Source organism: Phascolarctos cinereus, unplaced genomic scaffold, assembly GCF_003287225.1.
Source record: "Phascolarctos cinereus isolate Bilbo 61053 unplaced genomic scaffold, phaCin_HiC Scaffold_7;HRSCAF=346, whole genome shotgun sequence".
NCBI classification, from domain to species: domain Eukaryota; kingdom Metazoa; phylum Chordata; class Mammalia; order Diprotodontia; family Phascolarctidae; genus Phascolarctos; species Phascolarctos cinereus.
In genome coordinates, this window is record NW_027556180.1 from 164,130,938 (window position 1) to 164,150,906 (window position 19,969).

At 34.9% G+C, this 19,969-nt stretch overlaps 1 protein-coding gene across 1 annotated transcript in view; it reads left to right on the plus strand.

Annotated features, from left to right (window-relative positions):
• Window positions 1-19,969, plus strand: part of MYO16 (myosin XVI) — a 693,538-nt gene that overhangs the window by 453,081 nt on the left and 220,488 nt on the right. Inside the window, 2 exon segments of the mRNA XM_020970073.2 lie at window positions 4,681-4,833; window positions 9,216-9,416. Of these exon segments, the coding sequence (XP_020825732.1) occupies window positions 4,681-4,833; window positions 9,216-9,416 (354 nt within the window).

Below are 19,969 nucleotides of genomic sequence, written 5' to 3' on the forward strand. Positions count from 1 at the left end.
CACTCATGCCCTTTGTCTATGTAGATTACTTCTAACAACCCTAGTGATGATACAATCTAAGGGGTTACATGGTTTCTTTTATTTGCTCTTTGACCTAGAAGCTCTGGATTTTGGTTATAATATTCCTGGGAGTTTTTATTTTGGGATATCTTTCAGGAAGTCATAGGTGAAGTATTTCAATTTCTATTTTGCCCCCTGGTTTTAAGAAATCTGGTCGGTTTTCCTTTATAATTCCTTGCTACGTGGTGTCTAGGCTTTTTGTTGTTGTTGTTCATGGCTTTCAGCTAGTCAACTGATTCTTAAATTATCTCTCCTTAATCTACTTTACTATATGGTTATTTTTTTTCAATGAGATATTTCAGATTTTCTTCTATTTTTTTTCTAGTCTTTTGATTAACTCTTGCTTAATGTTTCATGGAGTCACTAGTTTCCACTTGGCTAACTACAACTCCTCCACAGGGTTCTATAGGTATCCAAGAATGGTAATAGGTTTACTCTAATTCTCTCACTATGAACCCTCTTGCATATTCTCCCCAAAATCAATCCCTACTGATTAGTGTCCCCATATATTTTCTTAAAAGGAATGACAATAAACAAAATGCAAGCAAATCCAACTAAATCAAGGAATATACTTTCCTGTTTACCACTTCAATCCCTGGGAAGAATGTGTTCAAACCCTGTTGCATAGTATTAATTTCACTAAGATAGCTTCTGAATGCAGCATAGATAATGGATAGCTGTTGCCTTATGGCTGTCATAGACACATAGCTATGCAGACCATGCTCATTGAAACTTGGCTACTGACAAACTTAAGCAGGAACTCCCTTACTGAACCCCTTTTTTGCTTTATTGATGTTTTGAAGCTTACAAGGTCACATCCTAATTCATTTCATGTCTAATAGGACTGCAATTAAGAGCAAAATGGATAGAAAGAACATAGATAGAAGCAATACCATGTCGTGTGCTGTGCCATGTGCTCATGACAACTCATATGTGGGGAGTATGCTGTTCATGTTCAGTTTTTTCTCCCTTCCAGAGGTTTACCTCAGTCCTTCCTTCATTCGATACTAGGAAAAACAAGAGCAATTTGCCTCTGTGGGAATCTTATGGCTCAGTTTTACCCAGGAGCCAATCAGAGGCTCGTTTTTACATCACGCAGGAAACAAATAGGAAACAATCCTTGGAAAATTGTCTCAAGCCACATAGGCTGCTCATGTTTATAAAAGCTGTGGTTTCATTGGTCAGTCTGCAATAACATAATTAATTGCTGGAGATACTTTTAATAATAACTCATTAATATAGTGCTTTAGGGATTATCACCAAGATGATTGAGTTAGTTTCCTACTCTCCATTGTAATTATCTTATCAACATTTTTAAAAAAAACCTTTCACTCAGCCCTTTCAGTCTAATATAGCTTCTGTCTTCTTACGAATCCCCTCTATGATTTTGATTTTCAATAGTTGAAGTAAAAACCTACACTATCCTTATCCATTTGTTGAACAGGACCAAAGAGTCTACAAAGCAGATACAAAAGCCTTAGGAAAGCAACCCATCTGAAAATCCCTTAGGAAAACTCAACCACAAATGTTATAGACTTTTCAAGATTATAGAAAAAAAAATCTCCCTCACCTCAGTATATCCAAATTAGGCTTTCCTTAAAATCTACCCAGTGGCCCTTATATTCCAATTTAAAGCTATCAAAGCTTTATTTTCTTCCCATACTAAATGACTTCAACATTCCCAAGCTACCCAACAGGCCTAGGAATCAAAAATAATATGGCAATGCCTATATGCTCACAGACTAACTCCTTTCTTGTACTCATTCCACATATGCTTCTGGTTCTGTCTTGTCATTTATACCTCCACAACATCACTGATGTATGCTTTCTTCTCTCCACTCATATTACCTCTTCTCTTTCAGAGGCTCTCCTCATCTCACACATGGATTATTTCAATAGCCTACTAGTTGAACTTCTATCAAGCTTTACCTATTCCAACTCTTCTTCTAGAGTTAATATCTGATTATGTTACCTTCTCCTCAATTAATAAGTTCCAGTGGCTCCCTATGATCTCCAGCATCAAACATATTATCCTCTCAATTTAAAGCCTCTCACAACCTGATACCTTCTTACTTTCCAGACTTTACATTTTACTCTCCTCATACTTTAAAATCCACCTTCCTTTTTTGTTCCCCCTCCACACAATGAGCTCCATTTCCCAACTCTGTGACTTTTCAACGACTGTCCTCTATGCCTGGTATGCTTTCTCTTCTTATTTCTGCCTACTGGCTTCCTTGGCATCCTTTATGATTCAGCTCAAGTGTAAACTTGTCCAGGAGGGCTTTCATCCTCCCCAGTCCCAACATTCTACAATTGCCTTCCCCCTGAAATTCTCTTTCACCTATTTTGTACATATCTTGTCATTTCTACCTGCACAGTTGTTTGCATGTTGTCTCCTACACTAGAATGTGAGCTTCTCTAAGTTGAGGGCTATCTTTTTTGCCTTTCTTTTAAACCTGAGTTCAAATATAGCTTCAGACACTTACTAGTTGTGTCACCATTAATCTTTCTAAGACTCAATTTTCTCATCTATAAAATGGGAATAATAATAGCACCTATTTTGCAATATTGTTGTGAGAATCAAATGAGCTAATGAGAGCAAAGCAGTTAACACAGTACCTGGCACATAGTAAGCACTATAAATATGTTAGTTATCATTATTATTCTGTTACATAGCTATTACTCTTTGGTAATTCCTCAGATTTTTGGGGGGAGTGTTGAGCTCCTATGCTTATTTCTACGAGTGACATTCCAATCTTTCAGCCACTTGATAAACATTTATTAAGTGCCTACTGTGTATCAGACACTGAGTGAAGCACTGGGGAGGTAAAAAAAGGCATATCTGTATATGCTGGTTCTATGATTCTCCAATTACATGCTCAGCTACTGCAGAACCAAGATTATACTAAATGGTAGAGTTGAGTGAGTAAGAATGAATGGAGTTTTGGATCCAGACTTAGAGCTTCATATCAGAATTCAGGTACTGAGCTCACTCAGCCTGTTCTTGAAGCAGAATTTCCTCACAACGGACACTATTGTTCAAAAGGCAATTGTTCATCTAGCCATATGAATTTGTGTCTCATAAAGGAGTAATAACCCTGTGGAGGGAGGTAGTGAGGGAGGAACTTAGATTTAATGGATAGATAGATGGATAGATAGATAGATAGTGGATAAGTATAAATGCAAAGTAGAGTTATCTCTTCTACATCATTATTTTCCTCATTGTGATGTCAATATATCAAAATTTCAATATATTATGGGTTGGCATATAAATTACTGTAATATTTAATATTATTTTATTTCTTTTTCATACAATATTTTTACTTAACGTTGACCTGTATGTATCCTATGACCAAATACTTAACCCAAATTTTACAATAAGGTACTTTAAACACCCCATAAAGAAAAAGAAAAAAAAATCAGAATTCTTCTCTGGTATGAAGGGAGGACCTAAAAGTTTTACATGGATTTTCCAGATTGCAGAGGTGCTGCTCCCCTAAATCCTGTGATGTGGAAGGGATGACTATACTCTTGTTGTCCTAGCTTTTCGATCTCTGCCCCATTTTAGGATCAGAGAATATATGGAGAGTACCTTTGTTTTGGAAATAGCTCACAGCCAGTCACCAGGTCCTATTCAAGACAAATGATTAAAAAAGGGCAAGAGAAACCTTTAAAAGAAAATTAAAGGGTCCTTGAGAACAGGAACTATGTCATTTAAAAACATATTTGTACTTCTGGCATGCAGAATGCTTTGGTTATATTAGATATTTAATATTTGTTAATGATTATTGAAGAAGTCTTGGCACTATCTTGGCACATCTCACTTGTATGTTTTGAGAGTTGATGCCATTCTCTTGATCTACCTGACTTCCTGAGTTCTAGGTTGCTACTTGCATTGACCAGATATTTTCTTTCAGACGTCATCTAGATACTCTATATTTGATCTTCTATAAAGATAATACTTCTTCTAGATATTATCCTGGTAACCCTGGTATCTTTTGCTCACCTTCCTCCATCTTAAATATTGTTTGATGCTACAATTCTGTCCTGAACTGACTCTCTGTACACAGTTGCTTCCCATGCCGATATGACATATATGAGTTACTACAATGATAATAATGGCTGCCATCTTTTCTTTGTCTTAAATATTGAGAGCAAGTCAAATATATTTGAAATGAGAGATGACTTTAAAATCTGTCTACAAATGGCTACAACATTGTTTCAGTGGAGGAAAAATATACTTTGGGGTACAGTGGCATTTAAATAACCTAGAAATTTTAATTTTAAGTTGAAACCGGTACTTAATAGCTAGAGGAGATATTTAAAAAATTTAAAATTATTGGGGTAATTGCCTACTATAAGGTTTTGGTTTCGATTTTTAAAACTCTTAATTCAACTGAAGCTATATTTTGAAAATAAACCATATTAAAATATGGAGTAAATTTTTTTTTTTATTCTGACTTATATGAGAGCAATGACATACTTTTACCTGTATGTTCTAGTTGGTTTGGAACTCTTATATGTCTCCATTTCATCAAACACTTCTTTTTAAATAGAGTTAATACTGAACTGCCTAATTGTTTTGTAAATGTTTTCTTTTCTTTTTTTTTGTCACAATAGCTCTGTGTCAACATGACCAATGAGAAGATACATCAGTATATCAATGAAGTGCTTTTTCTACAAGAGCAAACAGAATGTGTACAAGAGGGAGTTACCATGGAAACAACATATTCTCCTAGTAACCAGACGGCAGCTTTGGATTTTTTTTTCCAGGTACCTTGCAAATCCACATGGTACAATTGGATATTTTTCAAGCAGTATAAATCTTAAAATAATAGAGATGAACTGCTTTCTTTTAAGTGAACTTTTTTGAAACCTCTTCATCTGTAAACCCTTGAATATATTTATTACCTTTCCAAATCTGTTGAAGAACACACACTACCTTTTCCCGAAAGAGCTCTTGGATGATTACCAATTTACTGAATGAGTAGTAGGAAATATATGATCATCTTGTTATAAAAATGCTCAACTTTGGCTCCATCCCTAAAGAATCATCTTTTGGCACAGCTGCAAACTCTTAATGTTCACAATTTATAATATAATCTCTAAGACTAGAGGAATCATAAAACACATTCATAACATTTCCTTAATACTCATAGTCAAAGGTTATACGAACTTCAATAGTGAACTGTTGGCCAAGACTTTAAAACTAAATGGAAAAAAAAACCCTAAAAAAATAAAGCCTGGTTTATATTTCAGAATCAAATTTGTCCATTCATCATTGCTGAACTTCAGTTTATGTGCTAAGAGACTTTTTGCCTCAGTTTCCTTATCTAAATTAGGTAGATGTCGATATTCACTGACCTATACATAGAGCTATTATGAGTATTTATAGAAGATATATCTAAAGTGTTTGATGGTTCTTTGAAAAGGACACTATTCAGCTATTTTAGAGAGTATACTATTTTTTACCCTATAAAAATAGATTCATAAAATCATTAAATTGTGGTGCTGGAAGGGACCACAAGAAGACATTTAGTCTATTCTTATCTTTAGACAGAACTACTCTTGAGCCATCTCAGAAAGGGAAAAAAAGGTGCCTATTCCATTTTAAAAGAAATACAATCTGAACCTTCCCCCCAATTCTCATAAAAATTTCCCTAGTAAAACTTAATTAAGTTGCCTCCCTCCTCCCCTACCTGAATATTAATGGGGACAGTGGTTTATAATCATCTTCTCCTCTTCTCCCCAATCTTATTTCTCTGTTCATCCATCATTGTGTGTGCCTGATGCAAGGCCCACATTATGTTCCTACAACAGGTCCGTATTCTTCACTTACAGTTCTTTGCCAAATTTAAGGGAAAAAAAGACTTTTTTTTCTGTTCCCTACCATACACTTTCCCTACTTTAAATTGTAACTGCAACCCCTCTTCCTCCGGATCGCCATATATGGGATTCATAAGTCGATAGTGTGAATTTAAAAAGTTTCAGATGATGTCTTCTGACATCATATTCCATGCTCTTTCCCCTATATCCTAATGCCTTTCATCAGCATATAGACTGAGTTGAAATAATATGCACAAGAGTTCATCTGGAGGTAGGATTGTTAAGAAGGCAAAGTTTGTCCTCTGATTTCCACTTAATTTTTAGTATCTACTATCTCTTTAAAAGTTCTTCACTTCCAGATGCCCATCAGTCTCAATTCTGGCCATAGGCTCTCTAGAACATCTTCAGTACTTCATCCTTTCTCTTTCATTTAAATAGTGCTTGTTTATCTTCGTTTCTACCATTTGAGACCACATCACCTCCCAACTAGACTAGTGATATCTTTCTTAGTGGTCTCCATGTCTCTATTTTCTCCTTTTCCAATCCACTCTATACATAGCTGCCAAAATTATGTTCCTAATGCACGTCTGACTATGCTACTCTCATATTCAAAGATTTCTGTTGGAAAGGATCTTAAAATAATGGATAAAAGATTTGCAGTCACTAAAACCTGAGTTCAAATCCTGCCCTAGTCACTTGCAAGCTATCTTCCCTTGGGCAAGTCACTTTATTTCTCTCAGGTTCAGTTTCCTCATCTGTAAAATGGGCATAATAATAACACCTACCTCACAAGGTTACTGTAATGATCAAATGATATATGTAAAGCACTTTGCAAACCATAAAGTTCTTTATAAATGTTCACTATTATTAGAGACAGTAAGTGGCAGAGTGTGTGTGGGACACACACCCACACCCACACCCACCCACACACACACACACACACACACACACATATTTATAGTGCTGGGCTGAGCTCATATCCTGCCCTCAGACACTTACCAGTTCCTGATGAAGTCATGTAATGTTTCTCAGCTTCAGCTTCCTCAACTGTAAAATCAGCATGGTTGGTAGGGTTTTTATTTTCCCTTTCGTAGGGTTGTTGTGATCAAATGAGATTTTATACATATATACTGTATAGGTGATTATTTTCTATACTGTCCCCTATTACCTAAATAATAAAATATACACTTCTTAAACTAGCATTTAAGACATTGTTAGATCTTTCTCCAATCTGTACTAATAGAATTATAGGAATTACAGACTGCTCACTAGATTATTCATCCCCTTTTTACTTCTATCATTACCTAAAGATCAACTTATAACCCAGATGTTTTCTTTGGTTATTGAATTATCTGGTGTATACTGTCTCTTCTAGAGAGTTAGTGATATCCTTGTCTCTCTAGCAACTGATTCAGATGTATACTTGTACTCTCTTCCCTTGTTCTGCTCTTTGTGTTCTTCAGGGTCTCAAGTTAGGTCACAAAGAGTTCCTTTGTGTAAGTTAAAATACACCCATAATAAAGGGCATTATGCTTATCTTCATTGGTTAGTTTGCCCTTCCAGCTTCCTAAAGAGCTTCCCAATGGAAATATTTGCTCCTTGGTTTTATCTATCACTCACCCAGGTGTGGTCTGTGCATATTCACTCAGGCCTTCTCTAGTGTACTGCTTCCTTATCTTCACCTGCAGAAATGCTTCTCTTCCTTCAACCTGAAATACTTCTCTTCCTTCAAGGAAGGAACTGGAATGCCACTTCTAAGAATCTTTTCCTAGTGCTCCATTCCTCTAGCTGAAAATCTCTGTTTCTGTCTCTCTCACTCTCTGTCTTTCTCTATCTCTGTCTCTCTCTCTCTCTCAAAAAAAAATAACACTTCATATTCTGGATTTCTCCTTTGCCCAAAGATCCTCAGGCACCTATACCCAGTACTTTGTGCCCCGTTCCCACAAGGCCAGATAGCTGAGATGATTGGGAATATTATATAAATAATTACCGCTAGTTTTAGTTGATTGTCAAAACTGATTCCTCTAACAAATACTTGCATTTTGATAACTACTCTGGAATTCTTGAAAGCCTTCAAGACCCAAAGGAATCACTCTATAAGGGTGGAATATCAGCTATTAAGATTGGATAGTACATGTGTGTTTGGGGGCCTCACATTAAACCAAGAAGGCAGCTGCCTATTCAACCTATTCATGAAGCCTCTATCTTCAGGTCTCCCTAGGAAAATGGCATTAATGTATGTACATTGACAAAATATATTAGATCTCTCTTTGCTCACTAAGTTACCATTATTTCCTACATCAATATTTCAAAAAGTCTATGAGTTTCTCAGTATAGGTATATCCTTTATTAGTACAAATTGCCATTCTTCCTTTCCTCCCACCAGCCTTCCTTTATAGACTGTTATCAGTTATTGCAGAGAAGGAGGCCACACTCTGGGGATAGAGCTTCTCAGAACCAACTCTAAATTGGACTACAGAAGACTAGGTATTACTGGGCACGGACTCAACCAATTATCTTAGTTAAAAAGCCATTTTAAACTTTACTCCAGCACTTTTCCTAGGGATCAAATTGAGGGAGTAAAATGATACAAAGCACTAGGTAAAAAAGTTGTTCAACAGATGTCCAAACTATGTAGGCAGAATGGTATGCTAAATATGGAGGAGATGTTGGAGGCTGGGAAGTACTGTTAAGCAGCCCTTTCCAGTGATGCAGAATTAATTTTAGAACATCGGATACTGTAGTGCTTTAGTTCTTTTCTTTGGCAGTCACAAATGATCAGCCTTCTAATTTGAGATTTATAACTTTCTTTTGCACGGTTGCTTTTTCTAGGTCTGAGCTGTGGAATGTCATAGAGGCACTTCCTACTTCCTGCTGAGTGGGATTTTGTCACATAATCTTGAGACTTAGTCTTTTTTCTTTCTCATGTTTGTTGGTGGTGATTTCTTCTTTTTCTTCTGCTTCCTAACTGAAATATGAAGTGATTATTTTGAGTTAGACCAAACTCCCATATATCAAAATAACCTGCAACTTTCCTGACATAAGCAACATTTTTTTAGCTCTTTTCAATGAGAACTCTTTTCATTTGTAATCCCATTGTTTTTAAGGTAATGTGTCAGGATAAAATTCAATTCATAAAAAAAAGTCTAAAAAGTCACTTTCTAGTACTTAGAAAAAATCTAACTTTAAAAAGTCATGGTCATGATTACTTTCTTAGACACAAAATATTAAACAATTTTTCTATTTAACAAAAAATACCAAATTGAAAGGCTTTGAGTAGAAGAATTGCCAAAGGCCTTTTTTAAAGTATTGTTTCTTTTGCTTTTCAGAAGCCATCTGGATTTCTCTCTTTGTTGGATGAAGAGGGCCAAGTGCTTGGATCACTGGAATCTAACCTTCCTAAACGGCTGCAGTCTCTCTTGGAATCTTCTAACTCCAATGTGGTGTATTCTGCCATTAAAGATGGAAATGGAAATGTAGCACTCAAAGATCATTGTACCACCTTCACTATTATGCACTATGCAGGACGGGTAAGTTCAGTGAACTGCAAATAATGGACAAAGGATTAAAGGATAAGTTTAGGATTGTCATAATTTTTATAACACTTCATTTTCACAAAGAAAAGGTAGGAAACAAATCAGCCACTTTTGGGAATCCGTTTTAGAACCACCAATTCTCAAACGTCTTCCAAGGTTAGGACCACACTTACAGATACAGAGTTAGAAGGAATCTTTGAAGTTATCTAGTTCAATTCCTTCTTTTTTATGGGTGAAGAAAGTGAGGACCAGAAAGATGAAGGGACTTGTTCCAGGTCACATATTTTATGTAAGTGCCTGAGTTGGGATGCAAATCAAAGCACATTGTGTCTATGTCCATTACTCTTTCCAGTGCACCAGGATAAAATACTTCTTAGTTTGACCCTTTGATATACACTTTATATTTTTATGAGTCTAAAGATTGAGTTAATTCTATTTTCATTTGCTAAACAAATATTTGTTTAAAAGGAAAATATAGTATATATTTATATACATCTATCTAGATGTATGTGTGTGTGTGTATATATATATATATACACACACACACATATATATATACATATATATATATATATACATATATATATATATATATATATCGCATTTAAGTAAGACATTTTATCAATCACTCCTCGTGCTTTCTGCCAAACGAGACTTTCTAAAGCATAACTTTGTTCATGTCACCTTCTCCTATACCCAAACCTTTAACTTTTCCAAATTGGATAAAGTCAAATTTCTTAACCTTCACTTAGGGCCCTTAAAAAATCTATCAATGCAGATTATAATCATCTTGCTTTACTTACATAGTTTACATCTATGAGTCAGACAATTTTGTGGTAATGTATCTCTCTGGGTTTAGCTAGACTGATCTTTGAGCAGCAGACATACAGTCAACTACTGGGCACATCTATACCCTAAACATTTCTAGGATGGTAGGACTGGCCATAGTCTATGCTACAAGAGCATAGACTCCGCAAACCCAAGTTCATGTTCTTTAAGATCAGGAGATAGTAGTTCTAGAGCTGAACTACTATATAGTCCAACCATGCCACAGTGAGATGGAAGAATTTACTGAAAGAAAAGCTACACACATACACACACACACACACACACACACACACACACACACACACACACACATACACACACACAAACTAATAAGACCAAGTGAATGAAACATCTAACCAAAGGGTGTGCAAAAAAAATCATTGAAAAAATTTAGATAGTTGCATCTTTTGTACCTTTCATTAAAATGAAATCCCCAAGTGTTTGCTTTCCAGGAACTAAGGTTTCTATGATACTTAGATACACAAAAACATTTTTGAAATGGATTCCTAAAGGGGATCCAATGGTTTAAGGCATGACTGTGGTCTTATCTTTGGCCAGAGGAAGGGACAAGGACATAGGTATCAAAAATGCAATGTAAAATGTGGCCCACGACACTCCCAGGTTGGCCAAAACCAAGTTAAAATGTATTAGGAAATACTTAATAAAATAAATAATAATATAATAGCTCATGGGAAAATATTACATTTTAAAACTGAATCAATATGGAGGCCACTGGCATCCTTATATGTAGTTTATTGGGCCCATTTCTGTTTGAGTTTGATGCCATTGAACTAGAGAATTATTCCCTAAGCCAAAATATATGTGGACTGGTAAAACATTTGAACTTTCTACTGCTAACAAATTTTCCCTCCTTAAGTCTTAATGGTATTTCTTAACTCAGCAGATAAAGACCAGAGCCAGGGTGATTTCAGTAGGGCAGTCATCAGGGTTTTTGTTTTTCTTTTATGTTTATAGCTCTATAAAGTGAAGTACTTTTCTAGCAAATTTTGGGAAAGCAATGAAAATTTGACTTGTTAGAAAATAATAATAAAAGCTCACATTTGTATAACACTTTCAATTTTGCAAAGTGCTTTGTGTGTTATCTCTTCTGATCCTCAAAATAATCTGGTGAGGTGGGTCCTATTATTATCCCCATTTGGTAAATGGGGAATCTGAGGCAAGCTTTGAACTTAGATATTTCAGCCTCCATGTTCAATACTGTATACATTATGCCAATTAGATGTCCAGAGATAGCCTTTCGCTATTGTTTGTATTTCTTTATTGTTTGAAATGTTATACTAAAAGGTCGTTTATGAAATCATTTTATTTTAAATTAATTCATCTTAAAATAGGTGGTCATCATCACTGCTGGTGATAGTAAATGATTAATCCAACGTCTAGAATGAACTGATTCATTGCTGAACTTTCTCTAAAAAAATTACTTTTTGAAAGCACCTTTTTTTTACATATATATAGCCATATATATCATACATGGCTATATACATATATATTATATGTATATATACATGCATGCATATGTATATCTTTATCTATGTCTATATATAGTTCATGGTAGTGCAAAGGAGAAGAGACTTCTTTAAAAAAAATTAAGAACAGTATTTGAATTACAGCTGAAACTCTTCCCCTAGCAGAGCCCCAACATATAATCTGACTTTAAAATACTTTTCAAAGTCTTATTTTGATCTTTTTTCCTTATATTTATTGAACACTTAAGGCAAACTAAAACTTTCCCAGATTACCACCATGTGAAATTATCTCTACTTCTACAAATCTCTCGAATTACCCTATTTGTCCTATCCTGTAAACTTAGTCATATTCTAAGCTGAAAAATAATTGATCTTGCATATGCCTTAACAGATCCTACCACTCCAATGAGAACAAAAGCTCTTTGAGGACAGAAGCTGTGTGTAATTTGGTTTTTCACTTTTTCCCAGTGCCTCACAAAGTGTTTTTGTGTACTAGAAGCTTAACAAATGTTTGTTGAACTAAAGAATGTTCTTAAACCCATTTCAATTTTCAATTCTCTTAGAAGCACAATATATTAATCCATCTTCATTAAAGATTTCTTTTTTTAAGTGGCAAAGAGGGTATAATGAAATACTAATTGTCCAGCATTAATGAGAATGAAGTTAAATTGTAGTCTTCTGGAGTGAATTTAAGAACATTATGGGATAGCCTCTTTCAAGGGTAGCCTTAACATCCAGCTAGTGATTTATATAATGGTTCAAACATTAGATAATTGCATTCAGTTTTCTTGGCAATTGAAAATAAGAATCATGAAGAGAAACAAAAGTATAGTTTGGCAAAGAATGATAACTATTGGTACAGTTTTATTTTTCATTAAAGCTCTTTCATACTAATTGAAATCAAAAGGATTATTTTATTGCAAGGCTAAAATTTAGCATTAGAGAAGAGGGGGATAGCTACTCCTTGAGATAAGTAATCCCATCTGATACCTCTCTTGAATATAAATCTGGGACTGGGAAAAATATAGGGTGGCATAAAGTAGAGAGTGTAGGTTATGAGAAGAATGAATTCAGAGAATTGTAGGTTTTTTTAAATCAGTTGTTCAGGCATAAAACTGAAGTTGCCACTTGTTGACACTTTTGCTTCCTAGTGCATTAAGGAAAGAGCTCAAAGTTGTAGGGAGTGGTAAACTTCTCTTCATCTCCAGAAATACTCTGTGAACCTCAAAACATTTTGATAAGTGTTTTCATGACAGGTTAGTGATAGGTTGTCAATCTGCATTCACAGCAAATCCAGTTTTGGGAATACTAGATTATAAGATATCATTGCCTAGTTTCATAAGTAGGGAGAGGCAGGTTTAACTGGTCTTCTTCAGGTATAAATTGAGAGATAGGAGTTAGAGCTATTCATCCCAGCTTATAGCAAGATCTTGAACTTCTTAAGATAGTCCTTCTCTAGCATGTGAAAATTCCATTGTTATAGTTCTGTTAATCCAATGATTCAATTTAAAATTCAGGGGAAAGTCTACAACTCTCTGTCCATTGAAAAGTTCCCAAATGGGACATTGAGTGCATATCTTACTCCCTTAAGGAACTGAAAAGACACTTTGAGTAGAGAGATCATTTCCAAGAGCTCTGGGACCATACATGGCTTTTTTGAAACCCCGATTCTTAATTGCTAGCCTCAGTCCTAAGCCTCAGCTCCTAAGATTGAGAAGAGAAAAAGGCTTAGCTGTCTTCTTTTATTTTTTGTTTCCCATACAATATTTTAAATGCTTTGCTGTTGTCCCATCATTCTGTCGCATCTGACTCTTCATGACTCCATAGCTTACCATACCCTTTTATCCTCCACTTTCTCTCAAACTCTGTCCAAGGCCATGTTTGTTGTTTCCACGTTACTATGTATCCATCTCAACCTCTGTGGTCCCCTTTTCTTTTTGTCTTCAGTTTTCCTTTTAAGAGCTAAGTGAGTTTATATTTCCTGGCACAATCCAAGATCCAATAAATCCAATCCAATAAATATTTATTAAGTGCTTACTATGTGCCACAAACTGTCCTAAGCGCTAGGGATACAACTAATAAAAAGAAAGATAGTCTTTACCTTCATGGAGCTTACAATCTAACACACAAAAAGAGGCTGGACAATGTGTGTTTGTGTGTGTGTAGGTGAGGTAGGACACGAGGAGGCATCTTGTTTGGTGGAGTTAAAACCAGGTAGAGCAGCAGATATTGAGTAGAATGAGTACATAGTAGGTGTTTAATAAATGCTTGCTGATACCCTAGAAATGGCATTTTGATGCTGGGTTTCTAAAAAGTGAACATATTTTTATATGCCTATAGATTTTATAATTTTCTCATTATAATAATCTTCATTGCTTGTGCTTATAGAAAGCATACACAAATATTCCACACAAAAATATTTTTTGAGAAAATCTGACCAAAAAAAAATATTCAAAATGTGATTGGGTTTATTGAATGTCTTTTTACTCCACTAATGTCCTTTAGCATGGTCTGATTTTGGCAGAGGATTTTCTCAGTTTGTTTTTATTAAAGTGTAAATTTTTAAGGACACTATTTATTAGTCTTTGTATCCACAAGTACCTATAGTCTCACAATGTCTGGCACATAATAGACGCTTAAAATGCTTGTTGAATTGAATTTGTTAAATTAGTATAGAAAGTTACCCAGGTATGGTATTTTATTCCAAATCAAGTTGACAATAACATTTTTCTTTCGTTTTTGTTGCTGTGTTTCTTCTCCTGAACATTTTAGTGTTCATGAATGAATGAATAAAAAAGCATTTATTGAGTACTTACTTAGTGCAAATCACTGTTCTAAGGACTGGGGATACAGATAACAAAGTGAGACAATCCCTGCTCTCAAAGAATCCACAGGGGGAGACAATCATATGGGAGGCATCAGCTTTGGGGCAGAAAGGAAGTCCAGTGTTGTGAAGGACAAGTAATTCAGTATGACTGGAGTGTAGAATGGATATAAGGCTAACATATGAACAAGAATCTTTTAGAGTTGCTTCCACTGACAAAACCATATCCATTTCTGATGTTGAACTATTTGACAGTGGCAAGGACTTTGGTGATAACGTTCTTTTCTGGGTTTTTTAGTAGCTATGGCCACTGAGGCAGTAGGAATTGCATTGCTAGAAGAGACAGTTGCAAGGCCAGGCAGTAAAGGCCAATGACAGAGCTAGTGTTGAGTGGTGTGTCTCTGTGTGTGTGTGGGAAAGCTCATTAAGTATAGGCACAATGTGTCCCGGTGCCCTATAATGTTTGTTACTGTGCTGAATACATATTAGTTGATCATTCTTCAGAAAAGAAGAGAGAGATTGGAAAAAAAAATCATATTCACATGAAATTCTTAGGAAACTTGTACATTTTTATTGGTCAGTGATGATTATAGCATCACAATAGAAGAGATAAAGGACAATTTGTGACATTACACTGTATTAAAAGCCTTTCTTTTTTGGTCGACATGAAAGACTATAGTCAATCTAATTAGAAATGTTTAGCTATATAACACAACACAATTTATTGTCTCACTTTTCTGTTTATATATCCCAGCACATAGCATAGGGCCTGGTCCATAGTAGATGCTTAATACACACTTGTTCATTACATGAAAAGTCAGTCAAATCATATTTTTCATCAATAAATTTAAAGATAGCCTTTTCTATTACATTGACTTACTGTTTGAGTGTTGCCTAACTGTAGTCATTCATCTTATTTTTTTCCCTTTAAAATTGGAGTTTCTTCTTCTTGGTACTTACATATTTTTACTGATTATTCTTCCATAAAGCAACCACATTTGATATATTTTCTCTTTCTGAGTTTTTTTCCAATAGTGTATTTAAAGAAATAAAGCCTGTTATGAAACCAGCATATATTCATACCTGAGCTTTTTCTTACTAAATAAAAATATATTACTCTTGCATACTCTGGGTGTGTGTGTAACTTTTTGTGATATATTTTTATTTTATTTCTCCTTTTCCACCCCTCATCATCCTCAACTAAGGCATGAAGTAGAAATCATAGGCACATGGGTTCTATACATTAGTATCATTTCATTTGTTTCTGCATGCTTTCACATGAATCACATCAATGAACTGTTAGCGTAGCTATTGGAAATGATTTCAAGAAAGAATAATATTTTATTGCTCATCCTCTCCTAAACTGAGAAATAACTGATTCTTTTCTTTTTCTTTAAAAGAAAAGGACTACTTTTCCATCAAAATGATTCTGAACTTTATTCATTGATAGTCTTCTGACAACCCATTCTCTGAGGAATAAAAAATATCTGAGTTTTATTAGAGTAATCCTATACAACAATAAGCACATAGTAGGTACACAGTACAATAAATTATTATCAATGGATTATTTGAAGAGTTCATCAAAACACATCATGTTTCTACATCTGAAATAAAGAAACAACAATCATCGTCACCATGGGTTCACAAAATATTAATGGATCATGATTATGTTCTTAGAGAGAAAAAGGCATAACAATAGTCATGGAAGTTCTGATCTCAGTCCTGAGCTAGGAAAGATCAGTTTCTCCAATATGGCTCCCAGAGGTATGTTGCGCTTTCATCCTATCAAACAAGGAAAATGAGGAAATGAAAAGCACATCTGTTTTTTAATAGAAATAATGAATAATTATTTAACATGATAACAGAATACTTAGAAAGGAGTTCCAATGGCACTCAGTGGAAAAAAGTCTTGAGGAAGAGATAAGGACAACCAGTCCTTCCACATTCCCCTTCATGTATCTGCCTCAACCTCCTGACCCCTTTCAGGCCCCTAGCAACCTCCTCTTCTTGTTGTGTTCTCTCTTGTCTTGAGAAAGAGATCTAAACTTCCTCTAAAGCAAAACACTATGCCCTCTACTTTTAATTACTCATTAGCTTCCTCTCTTCCAGATTTGGGAAGAATATGACTCCTTGTGCCTTAAGTGATTTAAGCCCACCTCACAAGGCAGTCAATCCAAGCCTTGCCAGAGTGTTACACCCGAAAGTAATTGTATTTTTTAAACTTCTTTTTGGTAGGGCTACTTCACTGGTAGACTTGGACAATGCCATATGCATAGTATATTGTGGTTTTATCATGGAATTTGGGGGAAATTTTTCTCATAATATTCTTGTGGACAAAGCAAAGAAATGTGGGCCGATTATGGTATGGCTTGATGGATTCAAGAAGTGACTGAAAGATTAGACAAATACAAAGAATGGTGATTAATTGATTAATGTCAACCTAGAAGGAGTCACATGCCTGTAGGGATCTATATTTCAGCCTACACAGTTTGGCATTGCCATCAGGGACTTGAATGAAGGAATAGATGACATGTTTAAATGCATCTGGCTTGAAACTAGGAGGAATAAAAAGACATCACTTGATAGGTTCAGGACCAAAAATATCTTCAATAGTTTAGAACTACAGACCACAATCTAATAAGATGAAATTCAATAGAGACAAGCCTTAAATCTCTTACTTAGGCTCAAAAAACAACTGCCAAAGAACAGAAAGGGAAAGGTTTGGTTTAATTCAATGCAATACAATAAACATTTATTAAGTCACTACTTGAAAGGCAGTGTGGTATAATGGTTAAGAAGTAGCCCTTGAAATGAAGAAAACTTGGGTTCAAGTCCTGCATATGATATCTACAGACTCAGTGTTCTCAGCAGCCCTCTAAGACTATAAGGGGTAGTGAAGGTGCCTAATAGTATGGGTAGAAGAAATTTCCTCACCTGTAACAATGAATAATAATCCCAAACCCATTCCCATCCTATGTGCAAGATACTATTAGACAACAATTCATATGAAAAAAATTAGGGGTGTCTATTGAACTCTTACCTTAATATGAATTAATGTTGTATATGAAAAAAAAGAAGCTGAAAAAGCTAATGTGATCTTTGGTTCTGGTCAAACCACATTTCAAATATTTTTCAGCTATAGGTACCATATTTTAGGAAAGGCATTGGCATAACAGGGAAGCCAGGATGTTAAGGGAATTTAAGATTGTGCCATAAGAAAATTACTTAATGAAACTGGCATGAAGAAGAGAAGTTAAGGGGTGGGGAGTTTGTAAGAGCTATGTTCTTGTTTTAGAAAGGCTATCATACAGAAGAAGAACTTGCATAATTTGGTCCGTGGGGTCAGAAGCAGGAACAACGGATAGAAGATATATCTTGCCTTAATATAAGCAAACATTTGCTAACAATCAGAACTAACAATCCACTGTAGAATGGCTTGCCTTTTGAAGTAGTGAGTTCCCCATCACTAGAAAGCTCAATGATTATTTGATTACGGGATACTATAGAGAGAGCTGCTAGGTAGGTACAGATTAAACTAGATAAATTCCTAGGTCCCTTCCAATGCTGAAATTTTCTAACATTTGCCAACGTGCTAACCATTTTGACAAGGGTGTCTTACCTTGAAATGCAATGCTGCTCTGACCTATAACAAGGTGATAAATGGATCAGGCCAAAAGATGGACATCTTTGCCCTTAAACCTGTTTACATAACATCTTTTAAATGTGGATCAATAGGTGTTCAATTTCCCAACTCTACATGTGTCAGAAATACCTGTCTCAGCTGTCGACTCACCTTCACCATGGGGAGATTTGTGGGAGACAGCTTGTATCCCAGGCAGACTGTGAAACTGAACCTTTAAATCAAAAGACAAAGGAGATGGATTAATCAATAGGGAAGCTTTCATTTTATTTTCTCTTTTTTTCTTCTCTCTCCAGGCTGAATCCCCAGACATAACAATCAAATCAGTCTAGTCTAAGCTGTGCTGAAAATATTAAAGGTTATTTGGCAAAGACATTTTCACTCACAGAAAGAGCTATTGGTTTTTAACTTAAATCTGCATTTGTTCACCTTTTGGACAGACTTTTCAAAGAGTTAAAACCAGAGAGACCATGTTGTTAATTCAGCCTACTTGTAATATTCTGTCATTTCCAGTGAAATACTGTATTGGCATAAATTGTTAAAGATTGTGTGATGAGTGCTCACTTACTCAGGGTTTTGTTAGAGAAAACACAAAAGGGCTTTTAAGTGATCTCATAGTTTCATCAAAAACTTAATAGCTTCTGTTACCTCCAATTTTATGTACTAGCCAAAAAAAATGAGAGAGCATAAAATTCCAGAATACTGATAGCTGAGTTCCCAGTTAATTCATTGTATACATACATGTGTGCTATATACATATATGTCACATACATGTGTGTCATATATAGACACAAATACACGATAGGTATTTGTATACGTATGAGCATGTATACACGCATATATTGTATATGTTCACATATTGCATATCCATCCATATATCCATTTATTTATATCAAATCTATATATAATAAACATAGATATAGATACATGTTGTAATTTTCTGGAAAATAAATCGGTCAGTAAGCATCAAACACCAATTACTTACTGTATTCTAAGCACAATGCTAGGCACTGGAAATACAAAGACAAAAATGAAAAAAATCCCTTCCTTCAAAGAATATATATATATATATATATTTATATTTTCATTTTCTTTTTTAAAAACATAATTTTTCTAAACTTAACAAACTCCAAATAAAATTGGCCTCTCTTTATACATAGTGAAAGAGAAAAAGTGTTGTACATTAAACTGCAGATGTCAGTTGTGCACAGCTTTTTTTGTTTTAAATTATGTAAGTTTAACCTGAAGCTTTCAAAACTGTCCTACTTATCTTGTGGTTCCTTCTTGGCTTCCTTCTGTTCTGTGAGAAAGAAAGAGTAAGAAAGAAAGAAAGAAAGAAAGAAAGAAAGAAAGAAAGAAAGAAAGAAAGAAAGGAAGAAAGGAAGGAAGAAAGGAAAGAAAGAAGAAAGAAAGAAAGAAAGAAAGAAAAGAAGAAAGAAAGAAAGAAAGAAAGAAAGAAAGAAAGAAAGAAAGAAAGAAAGAAAGAAAGAAGAAAGAAAGAAAGAAAGAAAGAAAAGAAAGAAAGAAAGAAAGAAAGAAAGAAAGGAAGGAAGGAAGGAAGGAAGGAAGGAAGGAAAGAACGAAGGAAGGAAGGAAGAAAGGAAAGAAGGAAGGAAGGAAGGAAGAAACTTCAATGACATTATTTATATAATTTATTTTATCATTTTTTCCCTTTCTTCTTAGTACTTCCCTTTCTGCCTTGGAGGAGAGGTAGCAGATTCCAAAGCCCTTGTAACAAAAAGAGATAGATAGGATATATATGTATATA